We start from the raw sequence: 25,782 nt of genomic DNA, 5'->3' as shown, positions 1-25,782 counted from the left end.
AGGGGGGCACCACTCCAACGAGCATATGAAAAGTTTGTTAAGAATTCTTTTTGTGTGCGCGCTGGGTTAGCCCGCCCACACACACAATCTTACTAATGTCGCAGCTACATTTGCGGTTTTAATTCCTTCCCATTCACAGCCCCACCGCCAAACCGCCCCACCGCCCCACCACCCCACCGCCCACTCGTCATGTTATGTACATATGCACATTAGGGTGGCCCAATAAAAATCCTATACTCATTATCAAATGTTGTGATTTTTTGTGTGCAAGAACTGCATTCGAAAGCTGTAAACTTTTATTTAGTTACTCTTAGATGTCTTCAAAATCACACATGCGACACGTGGGCCAGTTAAATTGTAGTCCAGAAACTAAGATATACCAATCCAATCTTCATTTTGTTGGATAACATTTTAAAAAGGCGAGAAAACTGAATACACATTCGGTTAAAATCTAAGCCAGCTAGAAGAAAGTAAATTCCTCACGATGGGCAACAGTGCGTATGAGTAATATGCCTTGAATGCATTTTTCTCAAATATTATCTTTGCCCAAGCAATGTGGACCCCCCTAATGCACACACCCAGTTGGTGTGTCCCGAAATTATAAGACACCAAATGTCGGCTCATTAAAGTCAGCGCCAGCAATCGCCGGAGACGAAGAATGATGGATGATTCCTGATGGATGCTCAGCTTGCCGGAGAACTGGCCAGAGCACTCGGCATCCCGGTCTTATGAACGAGGAGTGAAAAATATATTTCTGATTTATATGGTGTTAGCATGGCTTGCTAGCTTAGAAACCTGTAGTACCAGCTCCCAGGACCTTCGACCATAGAACAATATTATGCCTTAACTTGTATTATCTTCTCATGTATAAAGGATAAAAGATTTAAATTCTTGTTGCTATCGAGAGTTCAGGGCAAGGGAAAACAATTGTGCGGCTTCGCTCTGTTGGACCAAGCCTGGGAAGGGGTAGAGAATAGGGACTTTGGAATACGGAATAGGAGGTGGTTGGGGGTGGGTGTGTTGTCAGGACACTTGTCAAATGTGTGTGGGGGTGTGTGTGGTTACGCGTGTGTTTCTGCGTTGCCTCGAGGCAAATTAAAAATTTCGTTTCTCGACTTTTTCTCTATTCTCACTTTTTGCCCACGTTCTTTGCAACTCTTCCAAGAGGCCTCCATCTCCGCCGCCACTTTGCTTATTTTTGGGCGCTGCGAAAAACTTTCTAATAATGTTGTACACAATTTAAATAGAATTTGCTGTGCGCCTCCGTCGGAGGCATCGTGCAAAATACTTGCGCAAGAAGGCGCACAATCAACTTGGCCAAGAATATGGCTATATGGCTGCTCGCAGGGAGGCAATGGGATGTGGGGATGACGGCATGTTGGGATGTTGGGATATGAACACGCGGTTTCTCATTATGCTAACGAAGTAAAAACTTTACAAGCACATATGAGCGCTGAAAACTCTGGCCGGGAATGGGAACGGCAGTGGGTATGGGCAGGGATGTGCATGCTCCGATGGCAGGGGGCGGTGAAAAATTGAAAGAAGACGCAGCAGCCCGAAAACACAACAACACCAAGCACCGAGCATAACTATCCCAGGCAGCGCAGAAAGTGCAAGAAAATAAGACGGCAACAAAATAATGCACCACAAACTGCAAAGGCAGGGAAAATTAAAAGAATCGAAAAAAAGGAAATAAGGAGAAAGAAAGTGCCAAAGAAAAGAAAGGAAAGCGCGGTGGTGAGGCGGTGACTTAAACCCAAAACCCGAAATAAAATATGCATAATAATATTCACAATAATACATGCATATGCCGTCGACTTGCCAACTTTTCACCCCTCCCAGCCCCGACACGCCCCCTTTTTGTTACCGCCCTGCCGCCCTCCCGCCTTCCCGCTTAGCGCCTCCGCAGCAGGGGGCGTGGCAGTGCGGCAGTGCGTGTGGCTGGCTCTGCCAAGTTGCTAACAAGCTTAGTTCCCCTTGCGCAACTTGCTCATTTCCCATTTTGCATTTCCCGCCCGCAGGATCCTTTGAGCCACTCAGGCAGTGGCAGCACCACCGACGAAGTGCTCCGCAATTTTTAATTAATTTAGTTGCCCGAATCGTCGTGTGTGTATCATCATCTATACCCCAGCTGTTCCTTGCCCTCCCAAGTATAGAAGCAATTATTAAATACCAATCCATTATAAAGAGGACGTTCCTTTCTAATTCCCAAAAGCTTATATCCATAGACCGATGTGACTATATAAGAAAACAGAAAAACAGCTTGAAACGTATCTTTTGTCAATAAAAATTATGCTTCCTATTTCCTGCCCACAAAAAAAACAGTATTTTAACCGGCAAATTGAAAAATGGATATGCAAATTGAAAACTTCCCCAGAGATTGGCATTTAAATCTAAAAAGGTTATTTTTAAACATTTTTCGAAAAAAAGTGATGTAACTATCTTATCATTATAATACAACAATGTTGGCAAAAAGTTCACCAAGTTGCAATACGAGTATAAACGTGAAAACTAAAATTCAAACATCATTCACTTTTAGAACTTTTAAGAACTGTGGTAGGCAACACTAGGTTCCAGGACGCGAAGTGGATCCGACCTGAATGGTTTCGTGGGGGGCCCGAGTACAGTTGTGTCCCACTCGGCTTTCCGGCACTAAGAACGCGTCTTTGTGATTCCCGAGAACTGTCCCAGAAGTGTGTAATTACTCATAATGCCAAACACCCGGTTGGGCTAACAAAGGACTTTAATTTAATTGCGGGTAAACAAAGGCGCCTCCAGAAGGGAAAACGCCAATTGCAGAGTGGTAGTGGGTGTTGGGGAATGGGCGGTGGGCGGTGGTAGACTGAAGGTAGGTGCCTCCCGAAGACACAATTCAGATAGCCCATCTAGGGCACAATGAGCAGTTGGCGTCCAAAAGGAGGAGGACAGCGGCGCAGGAGCGGAAGGATAAGAACCTGATGACAGGATACATTACGCCTGCCGCTCGAAGACAAAGCCTCTAGCCTTGGGTTTGCAAAACGGGAGATGGGTGGTCTTCAGAGAAGCTCCAAAAATATTCTAGCCCGTGTAGCTGCGACACCTACTTACAGCGCGCTCAGTCCTAGGGTTACGCCACATCGATTGGCCGAAAATATGTCATTCTCCAGGAGCTGGGTCCTGGGAAGAGTTCTGAGGATGGCCAAGTTCCTCCGAATAAAGCGAAACGAGACCGCAACTGAACTCGTCCCAAAAGTAGCCCAACTTCTGTGGGTCAACGCCCGTTGGCCTTGAAGTGTCGACAGCAACAGAAGCCAGAAGGCCACCTGCTCCTCCTCCTCCTCCTCCTCCTCCTGTCCAGCCGAGGATACCCCGTGATGGGACTGAGACAGAGACGTCTGACGCACTCTTCGCCTTCTTATTGCGTTTCCTTTCGCCATTGCCACCCCTGGCCATTGCCACCCCTGGCCATTGCCACCCTGTTACCCCTGCAGAGGCACATGCAGAGGCACGGTCGCAGTATCCTCAATATCCTGAATACCTGCCCCCATCGGCAACTGTTGCGTCGTCGCTTTTTGCCACCTTTAAATTTGACAACAATTCAATTTTCTGCGGCTTCCTGTCTGCACGAGCACAACGTAGTGTGTCACCTGTCCACTTGCAGCTGCCCCATTGCCATCTCACCACCCAGCCATCAGCCCTAGCCCTTAACCCATTACCCATTGCCCATTCCCCATTCCCCATTGCCCATTACCCATGGGATCACTGCAGCTTCGACACTCTTAGAATCCGAAATGACCCCAAAGGCGGCCACAGGATGCGGTGGTCCATGGCCGCCGCCTCCTCCTGGCCTGCTCCTGCTCCCCACCTGACCAGCAATTAGCATTAACACAAACAGCTTGACTGCAGTTGGCGAGCAAACAAAGCGCTGGTCAGGCTGTCGAGGCGAATGACTTGTATATTGGGCCACTCCAAGGGCCAGGACCTGCCTGCTCCTCCAGCTCCTACTCCTGCGACGCCTACCGCTTCTACTACTCCTACTCGTCATGCGGCATGCGGCGCAATTTGCGGCCCAGTGACAACATCGCCCGGCCGACTTGACTGGAGCAGCGGTCAGGGACCGGGACCGGGACAGGGACAGGCACTCCGGACATGGACATGGCCCAGGACAAGAGGACCAGAGACCATCATCAGCAGCGGCAGCGGCAGAGACTCGCCGGCAGTGGGGTGCGCGTAAGTCAAACAACGCGGAGAAATGAATTATAAACAACATGCCAACAAAAAGCAGACCGCCCAACCCCTTTCTGTCGTTGTATTTCCCGGGATGAGGAGCAGGGAGGGAAGGGAGGCCAGGGAGCCGTGGGCAAAGCCGGACGAGTGGGGTTCCAGGGGCTCCTCGGGTTCCTAGCGCTCCTAGGGGTGGGGCCACATGCAATTTTTATTTTATTTAAATGTAATTATCTGCTTGAACACAAAAAAATGCTCATCACGATGAGCAGCAGCGGCAACCAAAACAACAACAGCAACACAAGAAGTACAACACACATCACACACACACACACACACACACACAGGCAAAAAATCCATTAAAATTGTGCAGGAAATATAATCAAAAAAACAAAAGAAACGAGCAAAAAAAGGAAAATATAAAGGGAAAATCGCCAGCACACACCAAAAAAAGGAGGAGTAACAAAAAACATCACACATTCAGATGGCCAGAAAGTAAAAAGGATGAGGGGCAGGGTGAGGCACCCCCTCAGTGGAAGAGCAAGACTGCAGAGGATGCAGGATACTGGACCTGCCACCATTACCCTCCGTCCAGAGGGGGGGCCAGCGGGCGTGGCCTTTTTGTGCTCATTTGCCACGCACTTTGGGCAACTGCAACTGCAACTGCGAACTGCGGATGCAACTGCAGCTAGGCCTACGCCTATCGACCAGCGACCAGGATCGGGATCGGAACCACGACCAGGACGAGCCTGCCACCAATGACGTGTTGCCTTTTCGATTTATTTTTCGACAGCCTCTGTCTCCCTATCCCCTATCCCCCAATCCCCCACGAACTGCCTATATACCCGCGTCACACACACAGCATACCCTGCCCCATATGTACTGCCCCGTGCGCCAGTGTGCGTGTGTGTGCGCCTCCCTTTTTTTTCTGCAGCGCAGTTTTCGTTTACTTTTTGGCGGCCGAAAAATGTTCAAAAATAAAACGAACCGCGCCCGCATTACGTGCGACACCCACACACCCCACCCACCGGCCATCGCGCATCCCCACCCCCTCGGCCACCCACTTTCCTTTCCCCGCCCCTCCCCTCGGCAGGAGGTTCGCAGGACCTGGACCACAACAACAGCAGCATCATCGGCTCGCAAATTTATCGAATTCTTTAATGGCAAGAGGAGATGGTGGATTGGGATTGGGATCGGGACGGTGGACTGGAATATTCCCAAAATCCGTGATTATGAATCGCGGATAAACAGAAATCACAGATGGCAAGGGTCTATTTAAGTTTTTCAAGAAAGAGCGCCAAAGAAATAGTCAAGAATGGGGCATTTGTAAAGCTCATGCTTGAGGGCAGTCGTCAAATCTAAAATTTATTAAAATGTATATAGTTTTTGAAACAAAATCTAAGTGGGAAACAAATGTTACTTAAAGATACTTCGGTTGTCTATTTTCTTTGAGCTAATTACGTAAGTGTATCAATTCTCTAAAAAATTAAAAAATAATAAAAGTAGTATAACCTTTTTAGGATATGAATATAGGATCAGGCAAATCTTCAATAATGGTACATCCAAAAGTTATTATAAAATATAATACATTTAAGTTTAACCATTTAGCATTTCTTAAAAGATAATAGCTTAGAATTTTTTTGCCGCGCTGCATACAATTTAAATAAAACATTTCAAAAAAATCAAGGTAGTTAGTGGGAAAGCACCTTTCCCACAAACGTATACATCGAAAAATAAGTATCAACATTTATGCTTATTTCCTAAAATTACATTGATTCAACAACGTTTTGACGTGTTTTGAGTTTCTTTTTATGAGAGTTTAAGTTGTTTAATCTGTAAATCATACTAAATAAGCCAGCATAAGTTATTTCATTTAAGGATTACATATTTTGAGAAATGCAGGATGCGACAAAAAAAATTTGACGAAGAATGCGAATAATAAAACTGACATGCTTAATTTATTTCAAAATGCATTGATGGTAAGTTTGATATGTAAAAGATAAGACTATAATATATATTACAAGCTCGTATTGTAAAAGAAGAACCAAAACTTAGGAGCTATAAGTAATAACTATTTAACTAGGAATTTCTCTATCCTTATATTTAGGAGAAATTTACTTAAACTAGTGATAACTTCCATAAACAGAATTCGTACACCTAAGGAACTATCCTTTCTGGCTGTAGCATTATTGAAATGGACTACTTTGTAGATGATGCAAGAGGTGCAACTAGATCAGCATGCTCGTACCCACAGAAAAGGATACTGTGGCCCGCGGCCGATTACTTTTTGGGGCTGAGCTGTTTAATGCGACCAGATTTCCTAGCTGCAGCTCAGAGGAGAAGGGATAAGGTAGAGGGGGAAACGGTTCTTTGAGGCTGCTGTGCAGTGATTAAAATCATGTTAGATGCTTTGTGGCTGCGGATGCAATTGCTGCAGCTTGCAGCTCGTGTGTTTCCCTGCCTGCTGACAGGCGGAGACAAGCTCAAAGCGATGTGGTACCAGTCCACCCATCCGCCCAGACACCCACCACCCACACCAGCCGAAGTTTCTGCATTCCAAATTCGGGCGGAGTCCGTCCGTTTAAACGCTTTTGAGCTGCAGCTGCAGCTGGATATTAAAATCCAACTTTGATGCGTCTTTGATTTTAGTCGCTGTCGCCGCTGTGCCTTTCATCTCTCTGCTGTTTTTTATTTGTTTATTTGTGTACTCTGCATTTTTTGTGGCCTCACTGCGGGCGATTAAAAGCGCTGCATCGTTTGGCCACGACTGTGTGTCCCCACGGACGGGGCATAGTTTCCACATCCACATCCTGGCGGGGTACAGTTGCCCGCGTTTCTATGCAGGAGCCCTTTTTGGTAGCGCATAGTAACGTCACGTAAATTGTACTGAGAGCCGCTGGACAAAGGCATCGCTGACCCCTGAACCCTGACCCAGCCCCCCATCCAGGCCCAATTTGACGACCATTGGCGAATCGCCGAAATCATTTCCAGCGCTATAAAAACTTTTGCATTAAAATGCCAAACAACCGCTGCTAGTCACCTTATCTAAAACGAGTGGAAATCGCCCAGTACAATGGCCAACCCTTGGGGGTGGCTCTACGCCAAGTCCAAGGGGGTGGGGGCTGGGTGCTTTCAGGTGGCAACCCTTTAATTCCCATCCTTTTTCGCTTTTTTGGCCACGTTTTTTATTTAATGTGCGCATTTCACACATGTCCACGATTGCGGTGGCGTCGACGCCAGTCGCGGCCGAAGCTGAGGCACTGCAGCCGTCGCTCTAGAGGATTGGGGTTGGAGTGGAGTGGTCCAACTTTTTATCGATCTGCCGCCTGGTAATGAGGGGGAGATGGGTCGCCAAATATGCCTAGAGTGGCTGCCGCCGCGTCAAATGTTTGCTGCTGGCCAAGGGGCGTTTTTGGGGGGTAGCACTAGGCAGGCGTTGGAAAAAACACAAAAAAACAGGAAAAAGCCGAAGCAAACCCAACCAAACAAAACAAAAGGTAACCCAAAGCCCAAGTGATTAATTCAGCATGCGAATATTCATATGTGCCGGGCCCATCAGAACCCCAACCCGTGAAAATCCGAATCTGTACCCAAGGCAAGTCATGTAATGAGCAGAAATTTCCAGCCGGATCCGAGGCCCAAAAAAGGAACCAAAAAAGGAAGCGCTTCGAACGGGGGTTGGGGGTGGTCCGGGGTCAGTGAAAAATGAGCGGACGCGAAAGGGCAGCTCTGCCCCTCCCCCTCCCCCTCGACCGCAGCATCTTTCTAATTAAGCGTGCTTAGTTGTCGTGGGTTACGCGGGTTTTTCAGCGGGGGTGAGGGCGGGGCTCGGTGTTCGGGGGGAGAAGGGTCACTGGTCAGCCGAGCCCAACATGTCAGCCGCAGACCTCCTATTTGGGTGGCACACGCATGTCTAAAATATCTAAATCGCCGTTCGCGATTATCTTTGTGTGTGTGGCGGGGGGGTTGGCATGGGCGTGGGGGTGGGGGTGTGGGTGGTAGTGGAGCTGAGGTAAAGTGTACATACTACTAGGTACATAGAATTGGGTGGGGGATGGCTAGCTAGGGGGCTGAGGGTGCGAACCCTTTTTGTTTCCGCCGACTGAATGATGTTGGCGAAAAAAGTTTCTAATGAAAACTCCCCGAAAAAAAGGGACGACAGACTCGTACAAAGAGCCCCTCCCCTTCCCTCCCTGCCCATGCAGACGCAAAGGGTTGACTCACTAGGGGGGGTGGCTGGGGGTGCCTCATTACACAACGCAAATATTGTGCACACACATAGACGTGGGCAGGCCATGTATGCGAATATGAATATGCAAATAGAGCGCTGTCTCTTCGGCTGTGTGTCTAAGCAGCAGACAAGTCGAAAGGGCCATGGGCAGGGGCAGGGGCAGGGGCAGGGGCAGTCACATTTAGAAACCCCTAACGACAGTGCGCTGCAGCCACTTGCATCCCTTAAAGGCCTCGCCTCGCACATGGCACACACACATGGCCATGGGTTTTGGCACTGGCAGAACCCCCAACTGAGAGCCCCAGCCTCCGGATTCCGGGTTCCAGACTCCAGGTTCCAGACTTCCCTGCATCCTGGTTATCGCATCGCTATCGGTAGCGCCTAGGCCTGCTGTCTCCGCAATTTGTGTAGTTCAAGTGCAGTTGGTGGCCCACACCATCTTACAGAAGCGACACATGTACAAGTGCTCGAATACCAGGAACACCACGGGACAGGCTCGGGGATAAAAAGGAAGACAGGCAAGAAAAGAAGCGGAGCACAAAGGCCGCAGGACGAAACAAAAGACGACGTGCTCCTCATCCTCATCCCCATCCCCATCCCATCCTCCTCCCGGCTCACTTCATTTCACTTTTCATGCTCGCACACCCCCTCGATCCGAGACAAGTTTGCTTGGCATCCGCCCGGCGAGGGGAGCCACCACCCACCTATGCGCCACCCGCCATCCGGGAGGCCGCTTCAATAGCGTCTCAAACTTTTCGTTTCGTTTCGTTTCGTTTCGCTCGCCTCGTTTTGTTGCATTGACAAATAATCCAGGCGCAGCTTGACCCCACACCCTCGGGTCGCCTCGAGTTCCCCGCAGCTGCTGCATCTGGACTTGTTTGCGTATTTCGACATTCATTAGCCTGTCGTGCAGACATCCCACCTCCCAGTTCCCACTTTCGACTGCAAATTACTTAGGGATATGAGTTTTCTTTTGTTTCCCTTCTTTTTATTTAGCCCACCCCCTCTGGCGAAGCGTCTGCTTAGTTTTGGTCATGTTCACATCTGCACCCGCAGGATCTAAGGTTTGAGTGTGAATTACATATTAGGCCAAAGCCATAAACACCCATTATTGGCCATTGGATAGCTTTAAGATGGTATGATATGATATGGGAAATGAAAAGTCAAAGGCCACTGTTTATTTATGTTCGTGTGAAGGGATGGTTGCAGTAGCAGCTATAGATTCTAGCATAGTATCTTAGAATCCCTCTTATTAGTTCTCAATTCTTGGAACTTGGAACTATTTAACTATTTCAACTTTATTGCTATGAAACACGTTTATATCATTTTTAAACACTAATATAAAGAAAAACGGATTTTGTGATTAATTTTTTAAAATGTTACCATGAAAATAGGATTATTTGCTAGAGTTATTTTTTATCCAAATAGAATCTCGACAGTGTAGATTAAATTGCTTGTTATAATAATACTATATTTCTTATTTTTCTCAGTCAGCAGCCATTTTTTCGTTCTTTTTTTAAGTTCTTCGTAATTTTTTCCTTTAATTTAAATCCGTTTTGTTTGGCCAGCTAAAAAATGTTTTGACACAGCCAAAGAACTTAGAAAAAGATATATGTCTGTGTAAATGGTGCTGTTAATTTTCCCCAGCTGTTGTTGTGACTGCAAAACTTTTCGCCTTATAATCCAACAAAAATAGGATATTTTTATTTGCCAACATTATTTTTGATTAGCCCCGATTGCCACCCCTCTTGGATGCCGTAAACCTGCTTAGCAGCCTCACAACTGGAACCGCTCATGAATGTCAGACATGTGAAGAGACCTCCTAGTTCGGCTGCCCAATTTGCCGGCTCCTTGGAGAGGCGTCAAGCGCTTGGTTGCTCCTATAGGAAAGTGAAACTTGCAGTGGGGGTGGTGATTGGGTGGAAGGGGCCACAAGGGGGAGTGCAAGGAAGTGTGCGTCATCAGTGCAAGGGGTGTGCTTAGGCGTTGCAGCTTTTCCGGCTGCAAAATGGGGTTAAATTGCACAGAAATCACGCGTCACGTACGCCCCACTCCTTGTAACGCCCCTTTCCCCCTGCATCAGCACCACCACACATATCACACACACCACGCACACAAGGAACAGCCGCTTTGTTTGGGAGCACTTAACACGGCGTTGCCGGCGATGACGACATGCACTTGAGCCTCACAAAGGCCCAGGCCATCCCCCAGTCCCCCAAATCCTCCTGCTCCCCCTCCTGCTACTGCTGTGAACATTGCACAGTTAGATGCACTAGACAGCCACGAGACGAGACGGATTCTAACCCTTTGGCGCTGATTCCACCCCCAAAAAGGGGCCGTGGAGGGGGTGCATTAGAGTGCCGACTGCGCCGCCTGCTGCGACTGCAGCTGAGATGAGGCGAGGCGAGACGAGACCCTTGTCATGCTGATATAGAATCCTCGGCCGGCCGCGGCATTAGTTGCACCACCAGAAGCGGCAGAGGCGGCATCCCCCCTTCCTGGGGGCAGGTGTAAAAAAGGAGGGGAAAGCTGTGTACCAAGGGTGCAAGGTGGCCAGGGGAGGCTGCAGCGAAAGTGAAACGGTGGTGGCTCCAGCCAGGACTGTCTTTATGTGCTCCGGGGCGGCTCAAGCCGATGGTACATGGAAGCCGGCAGATGGCAGACGGAGTTGCATCTCCTGGCTGCTGTGTGCACTTTCCTGCACTATTCAAAAGTGAACTCGAGTGGAGTGGAGGCCGTGCCGTCTGGGGGCGCCGAATGGGTTGAAGGACGTACGCGAGGCGACACGTCTGCCCCACTAGGGGTTGGCATTGGCATGGCAGCGTGGTGGCATGGTGCCTGGCCAGGAAGGGTGGCGCTCTGCACTGTCCGCACTGCGAAGATGCAAAGATAACGATGCGACTACCATTGTCGAAGTCGTCTGGGGGGGCAAGGGGGAGTGCAAGTGGAAGTGGGAAACGGGATGGGAATTGCTGAATGGGATGGGAAATGGGTAGGTAGGCAGGTGGGTAGCTGGGTAGCTGGGTAGCTGGGTAGCCCCAAGATGAGCTCATCCGAGAAGAGTCGAGGAAAGGAAAGTGAAAGCACAGCTCCCAGCTCCCGATGTCCGTAAAAACCAATGAAATTCCGCTTAGGCTGCGTTCCTTTCTGGGACGCGCTTTACGAGACCTCCGCGGGGTCGAAACTTCGAACCAAATAAGAGAGAACCGACTTAAACACTGTAAGCAAATATATACCCTCCCTTTTCCCGTTCTACTGTTTAAAAAAAACTAGGTCTTAAACCAAGAAAACGATTAGACAATCATTAGCTATAAAGCTTTTTTTGCAATTAACCAGAAGCCGACACTTCAACGCTTTCTTAAAAATGCACAACGAAGTTTATATGATTGATTGAAACATTTTCAATCAACCAGAAGGTAAGAAAACGATTAATTGAGATGTTTATTTGATGCATTTTAAACATTGTTTTGCAAAATTGGTGATTTATAAAATCGATTATATAATTCCAACAATAAGTTAGTTTATCATTTAACCCCTTTAAAGACTTTTTTCAAATCGTTTCGAATATAAATTTCCGGTTCTGATTTCCTTACAGATTCCCTGCAAGCCTGATTGTTCGCAGTGCTCGGAAATGGTCGGGCCAGAGCGGAATGAACTTGAAATAAAAGCCAGAAACGCACTAATGTCCTCCGACGACTGGACGGCAAATAAAAGTTTGCCCCTACAGTGGCCCTCCTCCTCTGCGGTGGTCTCATGTGCGCGGCGACAAAGTTTTTATTCCTTTGTTTAGAATGAGCACAAGTGCGCACGTGTTCCGTTCCACACCGCTTTAGTGCGGCGGGGGAGGACTGGGTGGTACGGAGGAGGAGGAAGAGGAGGAGGATGGGAATGGGGCTGCGAGGCCGTTAAATTTTAATGCGCCCGTATCGATATGCGTGCATGGACCGCCAGCGCCAGCGGAATCTATAAAAGCCAAGCTCGCGTGTCACCATCACCATCACCATCACCATCGCCATCGCCACCTCCATCCGGCGATTCCTATTCCCTCTAATGCCGCCTGGCTGCCGGTGGTAGCTGCGCAGTCGTGATAAGGCAATTGGCATCTGGAGGTTAGTTGCTGTTGGGCCAAGGAGGCAGGCAGCTGCACTTGCCTATGAATATCCCATGAGCTCACGCACTCCAACATTTGCTCGTACTTTGCATAAATTCGCAATGTCGCGACTTCTAATCAATAGCCCTAGCCGGGGGAGCCAAAATGGAGTCGAATTTGAAGGAAAGAAGAGCCCAGCCGGTAAGCATCGAAGTTCACCCCAAGTATTTCTAATGCAATTTTAATTTTTACTTTTCAGTCTGCAAAACCAGAAGATGGATGAAATAAGTACCGATTTCGGAGAACTGGCAGGAAAAACAAGAGGAAAATGAAAACACAATATATCTCATAAATTAGCTATTATTTATTTCTCTGGCTTTCCTAATTTAATAAATATAAATATGTTCATACTCAATTAGTTTGGATAATTCCTAAAAATAATTTTCTTAGCCTTCTTTTGCTGGAAATTGTTGCATACCTTCGGACGGGGGATCATAAGTTTCAACAGAAGGCATGACATCTAGATGGTGCTAGTGCCACGATTATATTATCTTAAATATATTTTGTAGCATGCTTTTGGGCATCTGATTGTGAAACTTAAATTAAAGGAGTGACACCTAGATGGCGCTAGGTGTCGAAATAATTTTTCTTGGATATATTTTGTAGCATATTTTTCGGCATCGGATAAGTAAATTTTTATTGCGTGCATTTGGGGGCTATTAAATTTTAAATACGGACATCCACCTACTGATATTTCTGTTCGCCTGGTACTTCAGTTTGGAAACTCTCCCGATTTGCGCGACAAAGTGATGGAAGTGATGGAAGGGTTTCTCGACAGATTCCTGGTTTTCGATTACCAGGCGAACATAAAGGGCAGCTGGACTTTCATATTACTGGAAAAGTACCGTTTGTTGTAAAACTTTTAATATTGCACAGTCACCTACTGCAATCTATGTTCGCCTAATAATCAAAATCCATGAATCTGTCGCGAAACCTTTTGGTTTTCCTTCATTTTGTCGCGCAAATCGGGAGAGTTTCCAAACTGAAGTACCAGGCGAACAGAAATATCAGTAGGTGGATGTCCGTACTAAAAATTTAATAGCCCCCAAAAGCACGCAATAAAAATGTATTATCTGCTGCCCAGAAGCATGCTACAAAATATATTTAAGAAAAATTTAGGGACAATTAGCGCCATCTTGATGTCACACTTTCTTGATTTGCCCAAAAATATCGCAATAAAAAACGTTTTTTTGACAAAATAATTTATTTTAAACACCAGGATAACAAACCCGGCTTTAACATTTTTTTCCCAATAAAATAATAGAAATTAAATATAATAATTTAAAAACTGTAACGAAAAATGTTTGTTATTGGTAAAATAAGAAGTTTGGTAAGGATTAAGGATAGTATAGTTTGAAGAATCAGGTTTTCTGCCACAGATTCTGCTGATCCCAGGCCTCATCTAAAATATATGGGCTTACAATCTATGGATAATTACATAAGATGTATATACATTTAAAATATCAGATAAGTTACAAAGACTTTGGGCTTTTAGAGTGTCCTTGTTGAGCTTTTTTCCTACTGCTTTCTTGACAATTCCCTGGTTGTGGTCCTGTGTAGCCTTTTCCTGTGCTTTCGTTCTTTTCCTTTCTGTGCGTGTCCTCGATAATCATCAAAATGAGCTTGACTTGTCCTGGGAACTTGTTGCTGCCCCGGAACAATGTCCTTGCTGTAAAATACCACCCAGCTGCTCCTCTCAAGCTCCTCCAGAGAGCTTAGCAGCCCAAAGCACAGCCGCTGGACGAAACTCGTGGGGGATGTTTTTTAGAAAAGGGTTCCAAGTTTATTCATATTTATTCATGTTGTGTGGGGGACTGTCCAGGCAACCGGGACAGGGCATGGCGGGATCCGGTCCAGCGCCAGCTGCAGCTGCGGTCTGGCCGGGACTGGTCCTCTGCTGCTGCAGGGTACAGGGTACAGGTGTGTAAAGTGGGTGTGAGTACATCCTTATGGGGGTTACAGTAGGGGTTAGGGGTTAGGTTATCGTATTATCTTTAGGGCTAGGGTTATCCGTACCTCTATCGGTACTATCTGTATTATCTGTTGCCGTGTCTGTACTAACTTGCAGTTGCCTTTTCTCTGTATTGCTAAGTGCCGGACACAGCGTCCGTCCGGCGTTCTCGGGCGCTGCGGTTCTACTACTCGCTAGTGTAAAGGTTCTCCGTCGAAATAATCCTCGTAAGCATAAGTTATACTCTATATAATCGGCACTGCACCTGCCGTGCACGTAAAATAAGTCAAAATGGATACAAAATGGGTACGAGTAGGTGGCGACGTTCTGGTTCATTATCAATTTGCTCCTTTTCTTTTTCGTGTATAAATTAGTAACTATTTAAAATTATATACATTCATGTACTTATCATATTATAGATATCATGCCTGTCTGTACAAAACGTCGCCGGATAGGTTTTTGTTAAACATTTCTCGTCTCGCATGTCTCCTCACTATCAATTTGCATGTATGTATGTATGTCCTTTGAGTGCAGGTTCACATAAATTCAGTCGTGATTCAATTGATTTCCTAAGTTGATATCTTTGCTTTGCTTGTTTTTGTTTCTTGTTTTTTGTTTTTCTAAAATAAAGCTCAAGGTAGTAAAACCGGGCCTACACAAAACGGAACACACTCACGCTCGTATCTTGTATCGATCGACAGTACGACGGGCAGCTCTGTGGATCTGGAAACCGCGGGGATCGGATTTCGTCTGCATGGAGACTGGGCGACTCCTGCCTGGGTATTTGGTATCGGATCGGACACGTAAATGCAGCGCGAACGTAGTGTGCGCTACTGGTGGTCAGTTGGATGCTTAACCAAGGGAATCGCGACTGCTCCAGCGAAGTGTCCGCTGCATCGTCGGGGCTGTTATTGTAAGCACGATAAAAACTACTAAGACTAACCCTACAAACTCCCGCTAAATGTGTATATACTAGCTTATTGAGTGCCCCAGCAGCCTGGCCAGCCCGGCAGCTCGTAAGGATCGTGGATCCCCGGCTGGCTAGCTGACCCACAGGCTGTCTGGTTTGCGCGTGCAGCTGAAGCTCGAAGCTGAGAAGCCTGGGCTATGGGGCGCAACAAAGCAGGGGCTAGTTTTTCGTATCTCGTATCTCGTATAGTCGGGTCTCTATCTGGTTTACTACAAGTTGAACACATGCACGCCCGCACACACTTCGCGCAGTGCTGTGCCGCACTGAACTGCAGAACTGCAGCTGCAGTACTGCAGCGAGCCAAGCGCAAAACGGCCACGAGGGCGAGAATCGCAGTGGTACCTGTTAACTTTGTCTCGAATGCAAATGAAGCGTAGTCTCCCTGCCGGCTCTGCTCGGTTGAGTTGATCCGGCTGATCTTGGTGGGTGATCTGTGGTTGTGGATCTGATCTCGTGTGTCTCCTGTATGGTGTGTGGTGGTTGTGGTGATGGTGGAGATGGTGGTGGTGCTGGTGGGTGACTGTTGAGGTTTTCCTTGACTGCAGACTGCATCCTGCATCCAATTGGTGTGTAGTCGGGTCGGTGTGGCTAATTGTGTCGGTTCTGATCGGGAATGAGTTTTGGTTTGTTGTTGGTTGGTGGCGGGGAGTTTGGTTTCAGTTTTCTAGGATTGTATGTGAATATAGAGCGCGTTTAAATTCCAAGACTGCAATTAAACAAAGAGAGAGATAGAGAGCATGAGTCACAGACAAGGAAGGAGTTGCACTGGAGTCCTAAATTTACACGAAGCCCCTATGTACAAGTATATAGTCTACGTTTAATATATTGTGCGTTGCTAACAAAGCGCAGCGGACCCGGGGTCCACTTTCGTTCTGCTTTTACATAAGGTACACATGGGCATGTCGACCTTCGATTTGCTGTAGAGTACTCGGCTCCGATGTCTAATGGTCACAAGACACAGTGCTTGGCGAGCGCCTGGTGATAACAGCACACTCGAGACGAGGGCCAGCAGCGAAAAAGAGTGAGAGGGCACGTGGTCGCTGCCCTGTGCATTAGCTTACATTCGCGATCCCTTCTGCTGCAGGACCTTGGCCCGGTCGTTAAGCTCCAGCTCTCGGCCGGCCGTCGTGCCGCACTCCTTGGAGACCACGCACAGGAACTCATTGTTTTCAAACGGCCCGTAGTTGGTGTACTGCATGCTGATCAGCTGCTCGAACCGCCAGCCATCCGACAGTGTTGAGATCATCTGCAGTGGGAGGAGAAACGGGCGCATGAGTGGTTTGCCGGTGGTGCGCACCAGCTGATCCAATGACTCACCTGGGTTAGTTCCTGTTCGCGGCACTGCAGCACACGATACACGCGCTTCTTGTCCGCATGCGGGCGCTGAAAGGATTGGCAGTGGGATTAGTAGGGGAATGGATGGGATGTTAGGGGGCCCGACTCTCACCTGATCCCTGTGCAGGATGCACTCCTTCAGCAGAGCTATCAGCTGTGTCACGTTGTAGAACTCAGCCTCCTCCAGCACGCCCTCCTCGGAGACGCCATCGAGCACCAGCTTGCCGTGGCGCAGATAGTTGAGCACGGGGGCGAAGTATTTGGGGTCTCTGTCGATCAGGTAGGCGCCTGTCTCGTCCTGCAAGCAAACGGCATTCGAAGTTAGTAGCTGCGTGGATTCACATGCGTTTCCTGGCCTGATACACACTCTGTTTCTAGTTCGGACTTTGACTTTGAGTCGAGTGGGTCGGGTCTAGCTGCCATAACAAACCACACTCCCACCTGCACCCGCATTGCGCCCATTGTTGCTGCTGCTCGACAATTTAGGCGCCCGTTTAGGCAAGGTAATGGCCGACTGTCTGAATGTCTGAATGCCTGGCGCTGGCTGCCTTAATTGGCGGACGTGTGGGCGTAGTGAGCACGGAATTTAATCAATAGCAAAAGGCGCGGGCCGCGCAGTAGCACCGCACTGCCTGCCACTCGAGGCAGCGCACAGGGTGCAAAACTTTTTATTGAAAACTATTCGGGCATCGGCAGGGGTTGGTGGGGTGGGCAGAAGGCAGGAGGAGCCAGTGGCCAGTGGCCGCCGCCGTCCATGCTGTTTATACAAAGCGGAATAGGCAGAGCGGCTGTCTGTGCGCCTCTGGAATTTCTCGCCGCTTTGCTTGTTTGCAGTGGATTTATGGCTGCGGAGCCAGCGAAATGTTTGTTTGTCGATTGACCGTGTTCATGTTATGATTATTGTCATGATTATTTGGCCTGTCCCGTTTCGAAGGGGGCGGCTTGCGACCTTCTGGTGGCGCCACCCACCGACCCGCCGCCCAAGGCCTCTGCCTCGGTCTGTGCCTGTGCCCAGCAGCAAAATCAGGGCCTGTGGCTGCAAACTAGCACAGTCGGCTGCAGCTGCAGTTAATGTAGGACGCTCTGGCGCTCTCTCGCGCTGTGCTCTCTGTGCCGTGTGCTCTTTGTTTCTGGCTCCTGGCCCCTGGCCCAGATCCCCGCCATCCCCCTGGCATGACCTGCATTGGGTCATGTGTGCACTTTTCGGACACTTTCGGATGGGCTTGTAATGACTGTAATGACCAATTACTCGGGGGCCAGCGGCTATTAATATACGAGGGGGTGTCGGGGAATAGCAGATGGGGTGGTGGCCACTCAGGGAGGGAGGGGAGACTCACCCGATCCGATATCAAGTCGCAGTCCTCCTGAATCAGGCGGGAGAGGAAGGAATTTGGGTCACGGGAGAGCGTCGTCTTGGTGGTGAGGAAGTAGGTGCCGCCCACGTTCAGCTTGACCCACTGGTCGGTGCCCTGCTTCTTCAGCACGTTAGGGCTCTTGCGCGAGTTGATGAACACGGTGCTCATGGTGCTGCTGCTGCTGCTGATTCTGCTTCCGCTGGGGTGCTCCGATGTTAACCTGCTGCTGCCGCTGCTCCTGCGGATGCGACGCCGTCCTGGTTGAGTGGGCGCCTGGCTGCGTCCGTTCCGCTGGCTTCCTCGTCCTCGTCCTCTGCCTCGCTTGCTGCCCGCTCTTATTGTCCACGCGATTCCGTTGCTTGCGATGGCGACTCAAGCCTCAGCTCATGCTTTTCCCTGCGCTCGCGTCTTTGTTGCGTTGCCTTTCGCTGCGTTGCGCCCCGTTGTCTGCGTCCGTCGCCTGCGTCTACGTCGCTGCTGCTCTGCTTCCTTTCCACTCTGGGTCACTCCACTTACGGCTCGCTGTTTTTCCTGCTCGTCGCCTTGTCTTTTTAGTTAACTTATTTTATTTAATTAATTCATTAATAAACAAGACTGCTATCGATACCAGGCTAACTAGACTTATCGGCCTATCGAACAGTGTGAACGCTGGGGCTTTCGCGGAATAATACCGTCTTTCGTTTACCAAAATACCAAAAATACGGTTGTCTGTACTGAAGGGAGTGTGTCACGGCTATACATGCCCCTCTGGCAAATCTCGTATGAATATGGAATATACCAAAATACATATTCCAAACGGTATTACTAAAACGTAACTCTGCCGGATGGGCAGTGACTTTTTAGACAGACCATTCGGGCACAGCGCGTACACACACCTTCCCCTTGATTTCTTTTGCCGCCAATGGTGAGTTTCGCAAATTTAAATTTAAACTTGAATTTGGCTTTGCCGAGGGCCAGATTAAGCAGAGATCAGTTAGTGCGTGGCCTCTAGACGATCACCATGGCTTTTTTGCCGCTTTCGCTGATGCTGCTGCTTCTGCTGGTCTGTGCCAGCGTCTCCTCCGTACCGATGCTGTACAAACTGAATCCCGAGGAAAAATACGAGGCAGGTGGGTGCCCCAGTTGCTCCAGTATGGACCCTTTTAATCCCACACCACTTATTGCCAGACCTTGTGCCCGTCTCCTCCACCGTGATCCCGCTGACCGTGCTGGAGGTGAGCTACGGAGAAGGTGGCAAGCCCAGCGAGGAATACAAGGCGGCCTACCTACGCAAGCTGCGCAAACAGGTGCTCCAGCGGGCGGACCAGGGCAAGCAGAACCAGAGCCAGAACGACGGAGACGACGAGGCGCCCACTGTGCTGGCCCTGTCCGACTTGCCAGCCCTCGCTGCCGCTCCCGCCGACGCAGATGCTCTGATCACAGGTGGGTTCTGCAGCCGCACCTGCTCTGGATTTAGCCCATCTAATTAGCCATCCCATCCCATTGCAGTGAAGTCGCAGCAGCTGGAGAAGGCCAAAGTCAAGGCCGTTTGAGCCACGCAGGTGGACTGGGATTCGGACCCAAGTGGAGTAACATGGTGCTGGTTTTCGGGCTGATGTCATTGCGTGCTTGCCATAAACAACAACAAAAACTAACCGAATCGCAGCAAATCTTGTTTTGGCTTCGCCTAATTGGGCGTGTGTGGGCGTGGTGGTGGTCATAGGGCTGTGGATGCGAATGACGCAGCTCCGTGGCGGAGCCAGAGCTACGAAGAACTCAAAAAAGGGGAGTCGCAGAGCCAACAGGAAGACGGCTGTTCCTGCTCGAAGCGGAAGGATCTGTTGTCAACGAAATCAAATCGAATCAAATCTAATGAGGCCCCTGCTCCCCAATCGATTGGTGGACTGTGATTGGGACTGGGATAACGACGATGATGGGATAACCTCCGCAGTGGCTGGGGGGCATTAGCAGCAGTAGTTCAGCCTGAAAAATCAGGGCAGCAAAGCAGAGGAGCTGTTCAAAGCAGGGCAGCACAAAGAGAAACGAGGCATCAAGAAGCCAAAAGGGAGGATTGGGATTCCAGTGGGTGGTTGGGCGGTTGGGCGGTTGGGTGGCTGTCTGCTGGCGTGTGCGTGCTTTTGAGGCCAGTTAGTCAATTCGCCTCCCCGCGTGCCACAGCCTCTCTTGCCTTTGCCGTTTGCCTTTTCAGGACTTGGACTCAAACTCGGACTCAGGTGAGACTTTCCTGCTCGACTGCCTGTCCAAAGGCAGGCTGACAGGACTGCTCTCTTTCTTGCTGCTATCTTTGATAACATCCCCGTGCCCATGCCCATGCCCATCCCCTTTGTGCAGGGCCGTCAATGTAGCTGTCATGGACGAGTCACAAGTTGCATGGCCACAGAGGAACGTGTCAGCAGCAGTCCATATCAGTGGAGGTGCACCACCCTTGCACCTTTCTTGCACCACCTGCAAATCAAACCACCGCCCCAGTCCACCCCAGAAGCGCCACGGCTGATTAAGCGGACTGAAATGCTGATGGCAGCCAACTATTTTCGCTATTTGTGCACTCGCCTCCGGCACGTACTTAATTTGAATACAAAGGCAGGGCGGCTGGCAGGTGGCGGGTGGTGGGGCGGTGAGGTGGTGGATTGAAGTCTGTCATGTTTGTGTGCCAAGTTTATGCGGATTTAACAGGAGGCAGCGGAGGCAGCGCTGGAGAAGTGTAAACTACACGTAAATGATGTTGTCACAGTTCCGCCTCACCAGCTAACCGGCAAGCCAGCCATCCACCCACCTGCTCCTCGCAAAAAGCATTTCGCTCGCCTCGGCTCCTCAATGGGATTTCAGGGGCTGTCGCTGTCGCCGGTGTTGTTTTTATCGCAGTAGTTATGGCTGTTCGATCTGCACATTTCATGCTCCACTTACCGTCAACGGGGCTCTGATGAGCCAATTAATAGCTGAGCCTATTCAATAGCGAATGTTAATATCGCGTATACGCCCACGCGCCCACTCACATGTGTGTCGCTTGTTGTTGCCATAGATGATGATGATGATGATGATGATGATGATGATGATGACGCTGCCGCCCCGGTGGAACAGTGGTTTTTGTTGCTGCTGATTGTTGTCAGCGACAGATGCCATCAAATCGAATGTCAAATCGAATGACGTGTGAAGTAATCGCTGGCGCGGTGCCCTCTTTAATTCATGGCAAAGAGAACTCTTCTGACAGGTGAAACGGGTGGCTGTGGATGTGGATAACCCCTCTGGGAACCAAACTTAAGCCATTGCGAGGGACTAATTAATAGCTGGAGTACAAAGCCAAATGGTGGCCGATGGAAATCCGATTTGCAAACTTTAAAAGCCAATTTAAGAGTAAATTACGGCTGGAGAATGCTGGGACTTTGGGCAGGAATTCGCGACACAATATCAGCCCAATTTCGGGCTTGACTGGGGAAATGAAATGTGATTAAGTTCCGAATTTGTTTTTGTTTTCGGAGCGGGAGTGGCACTGGGCGGGGCAGTGGGCGTGATCTAATTGCGGCTTTGGGGATGCAGTTGGTCATCGGCCATCCGCCATCCGCCATCGGCCATCTGCCGCTGGCTTCCACGCCGTGGTATTGCCAATCCTGTTGCTGTTTCTGTTTGCCCTCTGCCCCTGCTTGCTCTGCACTCGATGGCCGATTTTGGCGGTGCCCCCCAAGTATGCAGCGTGGGAGTTTATGCAAATAGGTGGTGCCTAGCACCACGACCAGAGGGTTCCATCTAATTGACGCACGTCCTGTGCAGGCTGTCCCGTGTCCAGCAGACGGCGAGGCGACTTGAGCGCCCTCCAATGATGCGGAAAATGACTTTAAACATGATCTTCTATGGGGGAAAGTCTTCACTGCTACTACTGCGTTGCTTTTCCGGTTTCCCGAATTTTAAAATTTTCAAGTTTCCGGTTTTCCAAACCCTCTATGTGTGTGCTTGGAGGGGTGGGAAAGCATAGTGGTAGGGGCCTGGCTGAAATGACTTTTTAAATGCTTTGAGTCGAGTCGAGTCGAGTCGAGTCGAGCCTAGCCTTGCCAAACTTTGATGGGCCAACTCTCGCTCTGACACACTTTCCCTCGCTCCTTCCCCCTGGGTTTTAGTGCTTGTGTATGTTTGCTTTGATTTCGGAGGAAGGCCAGGGCAGACGAGAAAAGCGGGGAAAACCCTTCAGACTTCAGAGTTCAGATTTCCGACTTCACAGAGATGCCTCGCAGGCAACATCGGCCCAATGAAATCAGCGTGAGGCAAACAGAATTTTACTAAATACACACACTGGCAGACGGGCTGACTGGCTGCCTGGCTGCCTGGCACACACACTATGTTCGAAAAAGGGAATATAATGCAAACGAAATTATAAGAAGTCAAAGCCAGAGGCACACGAACAGAAGCCTATAGCCCAAGGACCCCGGCCCACCCCCCACTCACACACTTCCCCCGAAAATCATCAGCTAGCGTAATTAATCGAGTTTTCAATGCGAGCGATTCGCAATCGCATCCATCAAAGGACCCGAACATCCCGGCCAGGCGATCGAAGGCGGCACCAGGAGCAGAGTCGAACAGGCGCAGGAACAGGAACAGGAACACCCAATCATCTATCATAGACAGCCCCCAGCCAAGCAGCCACCTAGCCACCGCCCGCCGCCGCCCCACTCATTCAAATCTAATCAAGGAATACACGTTGCTATCTTCTTCGGGCTGTGCGTTTTTACAGGCAATTTATTAATTTGGCAAGTTAGGCAGAGACCACAGAAAGTGACAAAGGCGACTGGGAGCTGTGGAAGCAGGGAGTTGGCAGCCGTGAGTAGGGACCAAGGAGCAGGGCGCAGGGAAAGCCGCAAAGCGTTTACCCGCCACTTTAGTCCTGGCTGCGAGCGGGAACAGGATGAAATCCAAGCCGAAAACCGAGCAACCGAGACCAAACCCAGACGAGACCGAAAGCCGAGTGAAAATTGCCAGCGCTGAATCACACCACACGCGATGAGCATCGTGGTCACAGTGGGTCACAAGTCTCGCATCTGATATGTTTGTAAAACGGTACGGGGTACCAACTAAAAAAAATATTTTTGGGGTCCCATACTAAATCCCATTGGATTCAAATATGAAAATGGAATATGAATATGCAAATTTTCGACCCTCTTAAAAAACAATTATTTGAATGTGGAGTGTTAGAGAATTCAAACTCATAGAGGTATCCCACATTAAAATCGGAGTACAATAACCCAAGTTATGGAATCTATAAGTTCAGTTTTGGGGTCCCATACTGAAACCCATTGGAATTACGGAATAATCGAACATGAAAATGGGCTAAAATTTGGACCCCTTTTAAAAATAATTATTTGAATGAATAATATTAGAGAATTGAACCACGAACTCACAACGGTATCCCACATTAAAATCGGAATACAATAACCCAAGTTATGGAATCTATAAGTTCGGTTTTGGGGTCCCATACTGAAACCCATTGGAATTACGGAATAATCGAACATGAAAATGGGCTAAAATTTCGACCCCTTCTAATAATAATTATTTGAATGCATAATATTAGAGAATTGAACCACAAACTCATAGAGGTATCCCACATCAAAATCTGACTCCCATAACAGAAGTTATGAAGTCTTGAAGTTCAGTTTTGGGGTCCCATACTGAAACCCATTGGAATTACGGAATAATCGAACATGAAAATGGGCTAAAATTTGGACCCCTTTTAAAAATAATTATTTGAATGAATAATATTAGAGAATTGAACCACTAACTCATAGAGGTATCACACATCAAAATCGGAATACAATAACCCAAGTTATGGAATCTATAAGTTCAATTTTGGGGTCCCATGCTGAAACCCATTGGAATTACGGAATAATCGAACATGAAAATGGGCTAAAATTTCGACCCCTTCTAATAATAATTATTTGAATGCATAATATTAGAGAATTGAACCACTAACTCATAGAGGTATCACACATCAAAATCGGAATACAATAACCCAAGTTATGGAATCTAAAAGTTCAGTTTTGGGGTCCCATACTGAAACCCATTGGAATTACGGAAAAATCGAACATGAAAATGGGCTAAAAATTCTATCTTAAAAAACAATTATTTATTTGTAAACTATTAGAGAATTTAACCACACAATAACTCAAGTTATGGAATCGAACTGCGGCCTTGTGGACAAAAAGTAATTACGCATACGACCAGTACGCCAACAAGTTTTCTGAAATCACCAAAACTTGTGCAAGATTTGTTTAATGCTTCTTAAGGTATTCTAAACTGTAATGATTTCAAAATACAGCAAGCTCTTTCACTTGGACTATTTTAGCTAGGATTAACCTTAAACACACAATTAATTACGAATACGACCAGTAGGTCTGGTACAAACAAAATTGTGGTATTTTGTACTAAGATTTTGCTGAGAATTAAGAAAAATCTACATTTCTTCTGTATTCGAAAATGTTTTTTTATTTTGGTTCTATCAGTTAGCTGTTTACAATCCCCTGTGAACCAGGGTGGCTAAGCGAGGAAGAAGCCGATGGACTAGGACTAGGCTCCAAGTCCTGGAGCTCCATCGCTGCCGCCTGGCTGCGCAGGGAGCATGCCGCAAAGGATTCAATTGGAGACAAGACGTTGTGAGTAAAATGCCAACGCCAGAGAAAGCATATTAGCAGCAGCAGCAGCAGCAGCAGCAGCAGCAGCAGCAGCAGCAGAAGCACAAGCAGAAGCAGGAGCTGTAACGCACAAAGTGCGCACAATCAAAACAAATCAACACGTGGTTTTGGCCACCTCTGGAGCAGTGGAGCAGTCGAACAGTAGAGCAGTCGACAATCCAACAGTGGAGCAGTCGAATAGTCGAGGTCGAGGTGAGGCCCAAAAGGCCTGGAGCCCCAGCCTCCTCATCCTAAGCAACATCCTGCTTTCTCAAAGAGCGGCGCAGTCGCAAAGTCCCATAGGCGGAACATCGGGCGTTGCCAGATATCCCGGTTACATTAGCCTGTGTTTTATAATTCCCAACTTGGTATTCGTGGGGCAAATAAAATTCCATGGCATATATATGTTCTATACAAGCATAATGCAGAAACGTAATATATTCGTCATTGTTTGTCCATGCGTAAATATTTTTTAAAGAAATTTTTGTAATTATTATCTTGTCGGAAATGGACAAAACTAACATCCTCTGGCTATAAAGACACTTAAATACCGTTTGTCTTTTAAATGCAATGTTTATTGCCAGGTTTGCAAAGGTTTCCAACTGGAAATGTAACAATTTTTTGTGTGTTCTTGGGAGGCTCGAATCGCATAGCATCCCTGCGGGCTGGGTGGCAACCCTCCTGATGGGTTTGGCACGCGGTAAGCATCCGGAAGAGAGGAGAGTGAGAGCACGAGAGCTTCAGAAGCGAGAGCGGGTATATTACGTATACGCTGCAGGAGGGCGTGTTACAGGCCGAAATGAAACGAAATCGAAATCGAAACCAAGTCAATGCCTCTCTCTCTGTGACATTGACAGTGTTCTCGGGGGCTCCTTCCCTGCGACCACCCCCTCCTCTCCGCGCATCCTGTCGCTTGGAAAACCGAGCTCACTCGTCC

The 25,782-nt window shown here is 48.4% G+C and overlaps 4 protein-coding genes across 4 annotated transcripts in view; 2 read left to right on the top strand and 2 right to left on the bottom strand.

Moving 5' to 3' along the window:
* LOC108023360 (mucin-5AC) overlaps positions 1-12,910 on the top strand; it is a 106,494-nt gene extending 93,584 nt beyond the window's left edge. Inside the window, exons 9-10 of the transcript XR_007763756.1 lie at positions 12,030-12,725; positions 12,784-12,910. The gene's annotated coding sequence lies outside the window, so the exon portion shown is untranslated. The remainder of the gene's footprint in view (positions 1-12,029; positions 12,726-12,783) is intronic.
* Positions 12,911-14,342: 1,432 nt separating this feature from the next.
* Positions 14,343-16,070, bottom strand: LOC122818637 (uncharacterized). Its single transcript, XM_044093265.2, has 2 exons — positions 15,848-16,070; positions 14,343-14,484 (listed from the first exon to the last, which is right to left on the bottom strand). The coding sequence occupies exons 1-2, from the start codon at positions 16,062-16,064 to the stop codon at positions 14,378-14,380; spliced, it is 324 nt and encodes a 107-aa protein (XP_043949200.1). The 5' UTR covers positions 16,065-16,070; the 3' UTR covers positions 14,343-14,377.
* Positions 16,070-18,813, bottom strand: LOC108023601 (BTB/POZ domain-containing protein KCTD5). The gene is made up of 5 exons (XM_017093209.3): positions 18,178-18,813; positions 16,953-17,138; positions 16,823-16,888; positions 16,567-16,751; positions 16,070-16,211 (listed from the first exon to the last, which is right to left on the bottom strand). The coding sequence occupies exons 1-5, from the start codon at positions 18,361-18,363 to the stop codon at positions 16,199-16,201; spliced, it is 636 nt and encodes a 211-aa protein (XP_016948698.1). The 5' UTR covers positions 18,364-18,813; the 3' UTR covers positions 16,070-16,198.
* A 13-nt stretch (positions 18,814-18,826) lies between these two features.
* On the top strand, positions 18,827-19,829 carry LOC108023316 (uncharacterized). Its single transcript, XM_017092619.3, has 3 exons — positions 18,827-19,304; positions 19,363-19,617; positions 19,684-19,829. Exons 1-3 carry the CDS (start codon positions 19,196-19,198, stop codon positions 19,725-19,727), a joined length of 408 nt encoding a protein of 135 aa, XP_016948108.1. The 5' UTR covers positions 18,827-19,195; the 3' UTR covers positions 19,728-19,829.
* Positions 19,830-25,782: the final 5,953 nt, after the last annotated feature.

This window comes from Drosophila biarmipes, chromosome X (assembly GCF_025231255.1).
Source record: "Drosophila biarmipes strain raj3 chromosome X, RU_DBia_V1.1, whole genome shotgun sequence".
Lineage (NCBI taxonomy): Eukaryota > Metazoa > Arthropoda > Insecta > Diptera > Drosophilidae > Drosophila > Drosophila biarmipes.
This window is presented reverse-complemented; position numbering and strand designations above follow the sequence as displayed.

Coding starts and splice junctions, on each gene's coding strand:
- LOC122818637 (XM_044093265.2), bottom strand. CDS start 16,064: ATGCAGGATGCAGTCTGCAGTCAAGGAAAACCTCAACAGTCACCCACC. Junction 14,485..15,847: donor ATTCGAGACAAAGTTAACAG/GTACCACTGCGA, acceptor TGTACCCTGCAG/CAGCAGAGGACCAGTCCCGG.
- LOC108023601 (XM_017093209.3), bottom strand. CDS start 18,363: ATGAGCACCGTGTTCATCAACTCGCGCAAGAGCCCTAACGTGCTGAAG. Junction 17,139..18,177: donor GCGACTTGATATCGGATCGG/GTGAGTCTCCCC, acceptor GTTTGCTTGCAG/GACGAGACAGGCGCCTACCT. Junction 16,889..16,952: donor GCATCCTGCACAGGGATCAG/GTGAGAGTCGGG, acceptor CAATCCTTTCAG/CGCCCGCATGCGGACAAGAA.
- LOC108023316 (XM_017092619.3), top strand. CDS start 19,196: ATGGCTTTTTTGCCGCTTTCGCTGATGCTGCTGCTTCTGCTGGTCTGT. Junction 19,305..19,362: donor CGAGGAAAAATACGAGGCAG/GTGGGTGCCCCA, acceptor ACTTATTGCCAG/ACCTTGTGCCCGTCTCCTCC. Junction 19,618..19,683: donor CGCAGATGCTCTGATCACAG/GTGGGTTCTGCA, acceptor ATCCCATTGCAG/TGAAGTCGCAGCAGCTGGAG.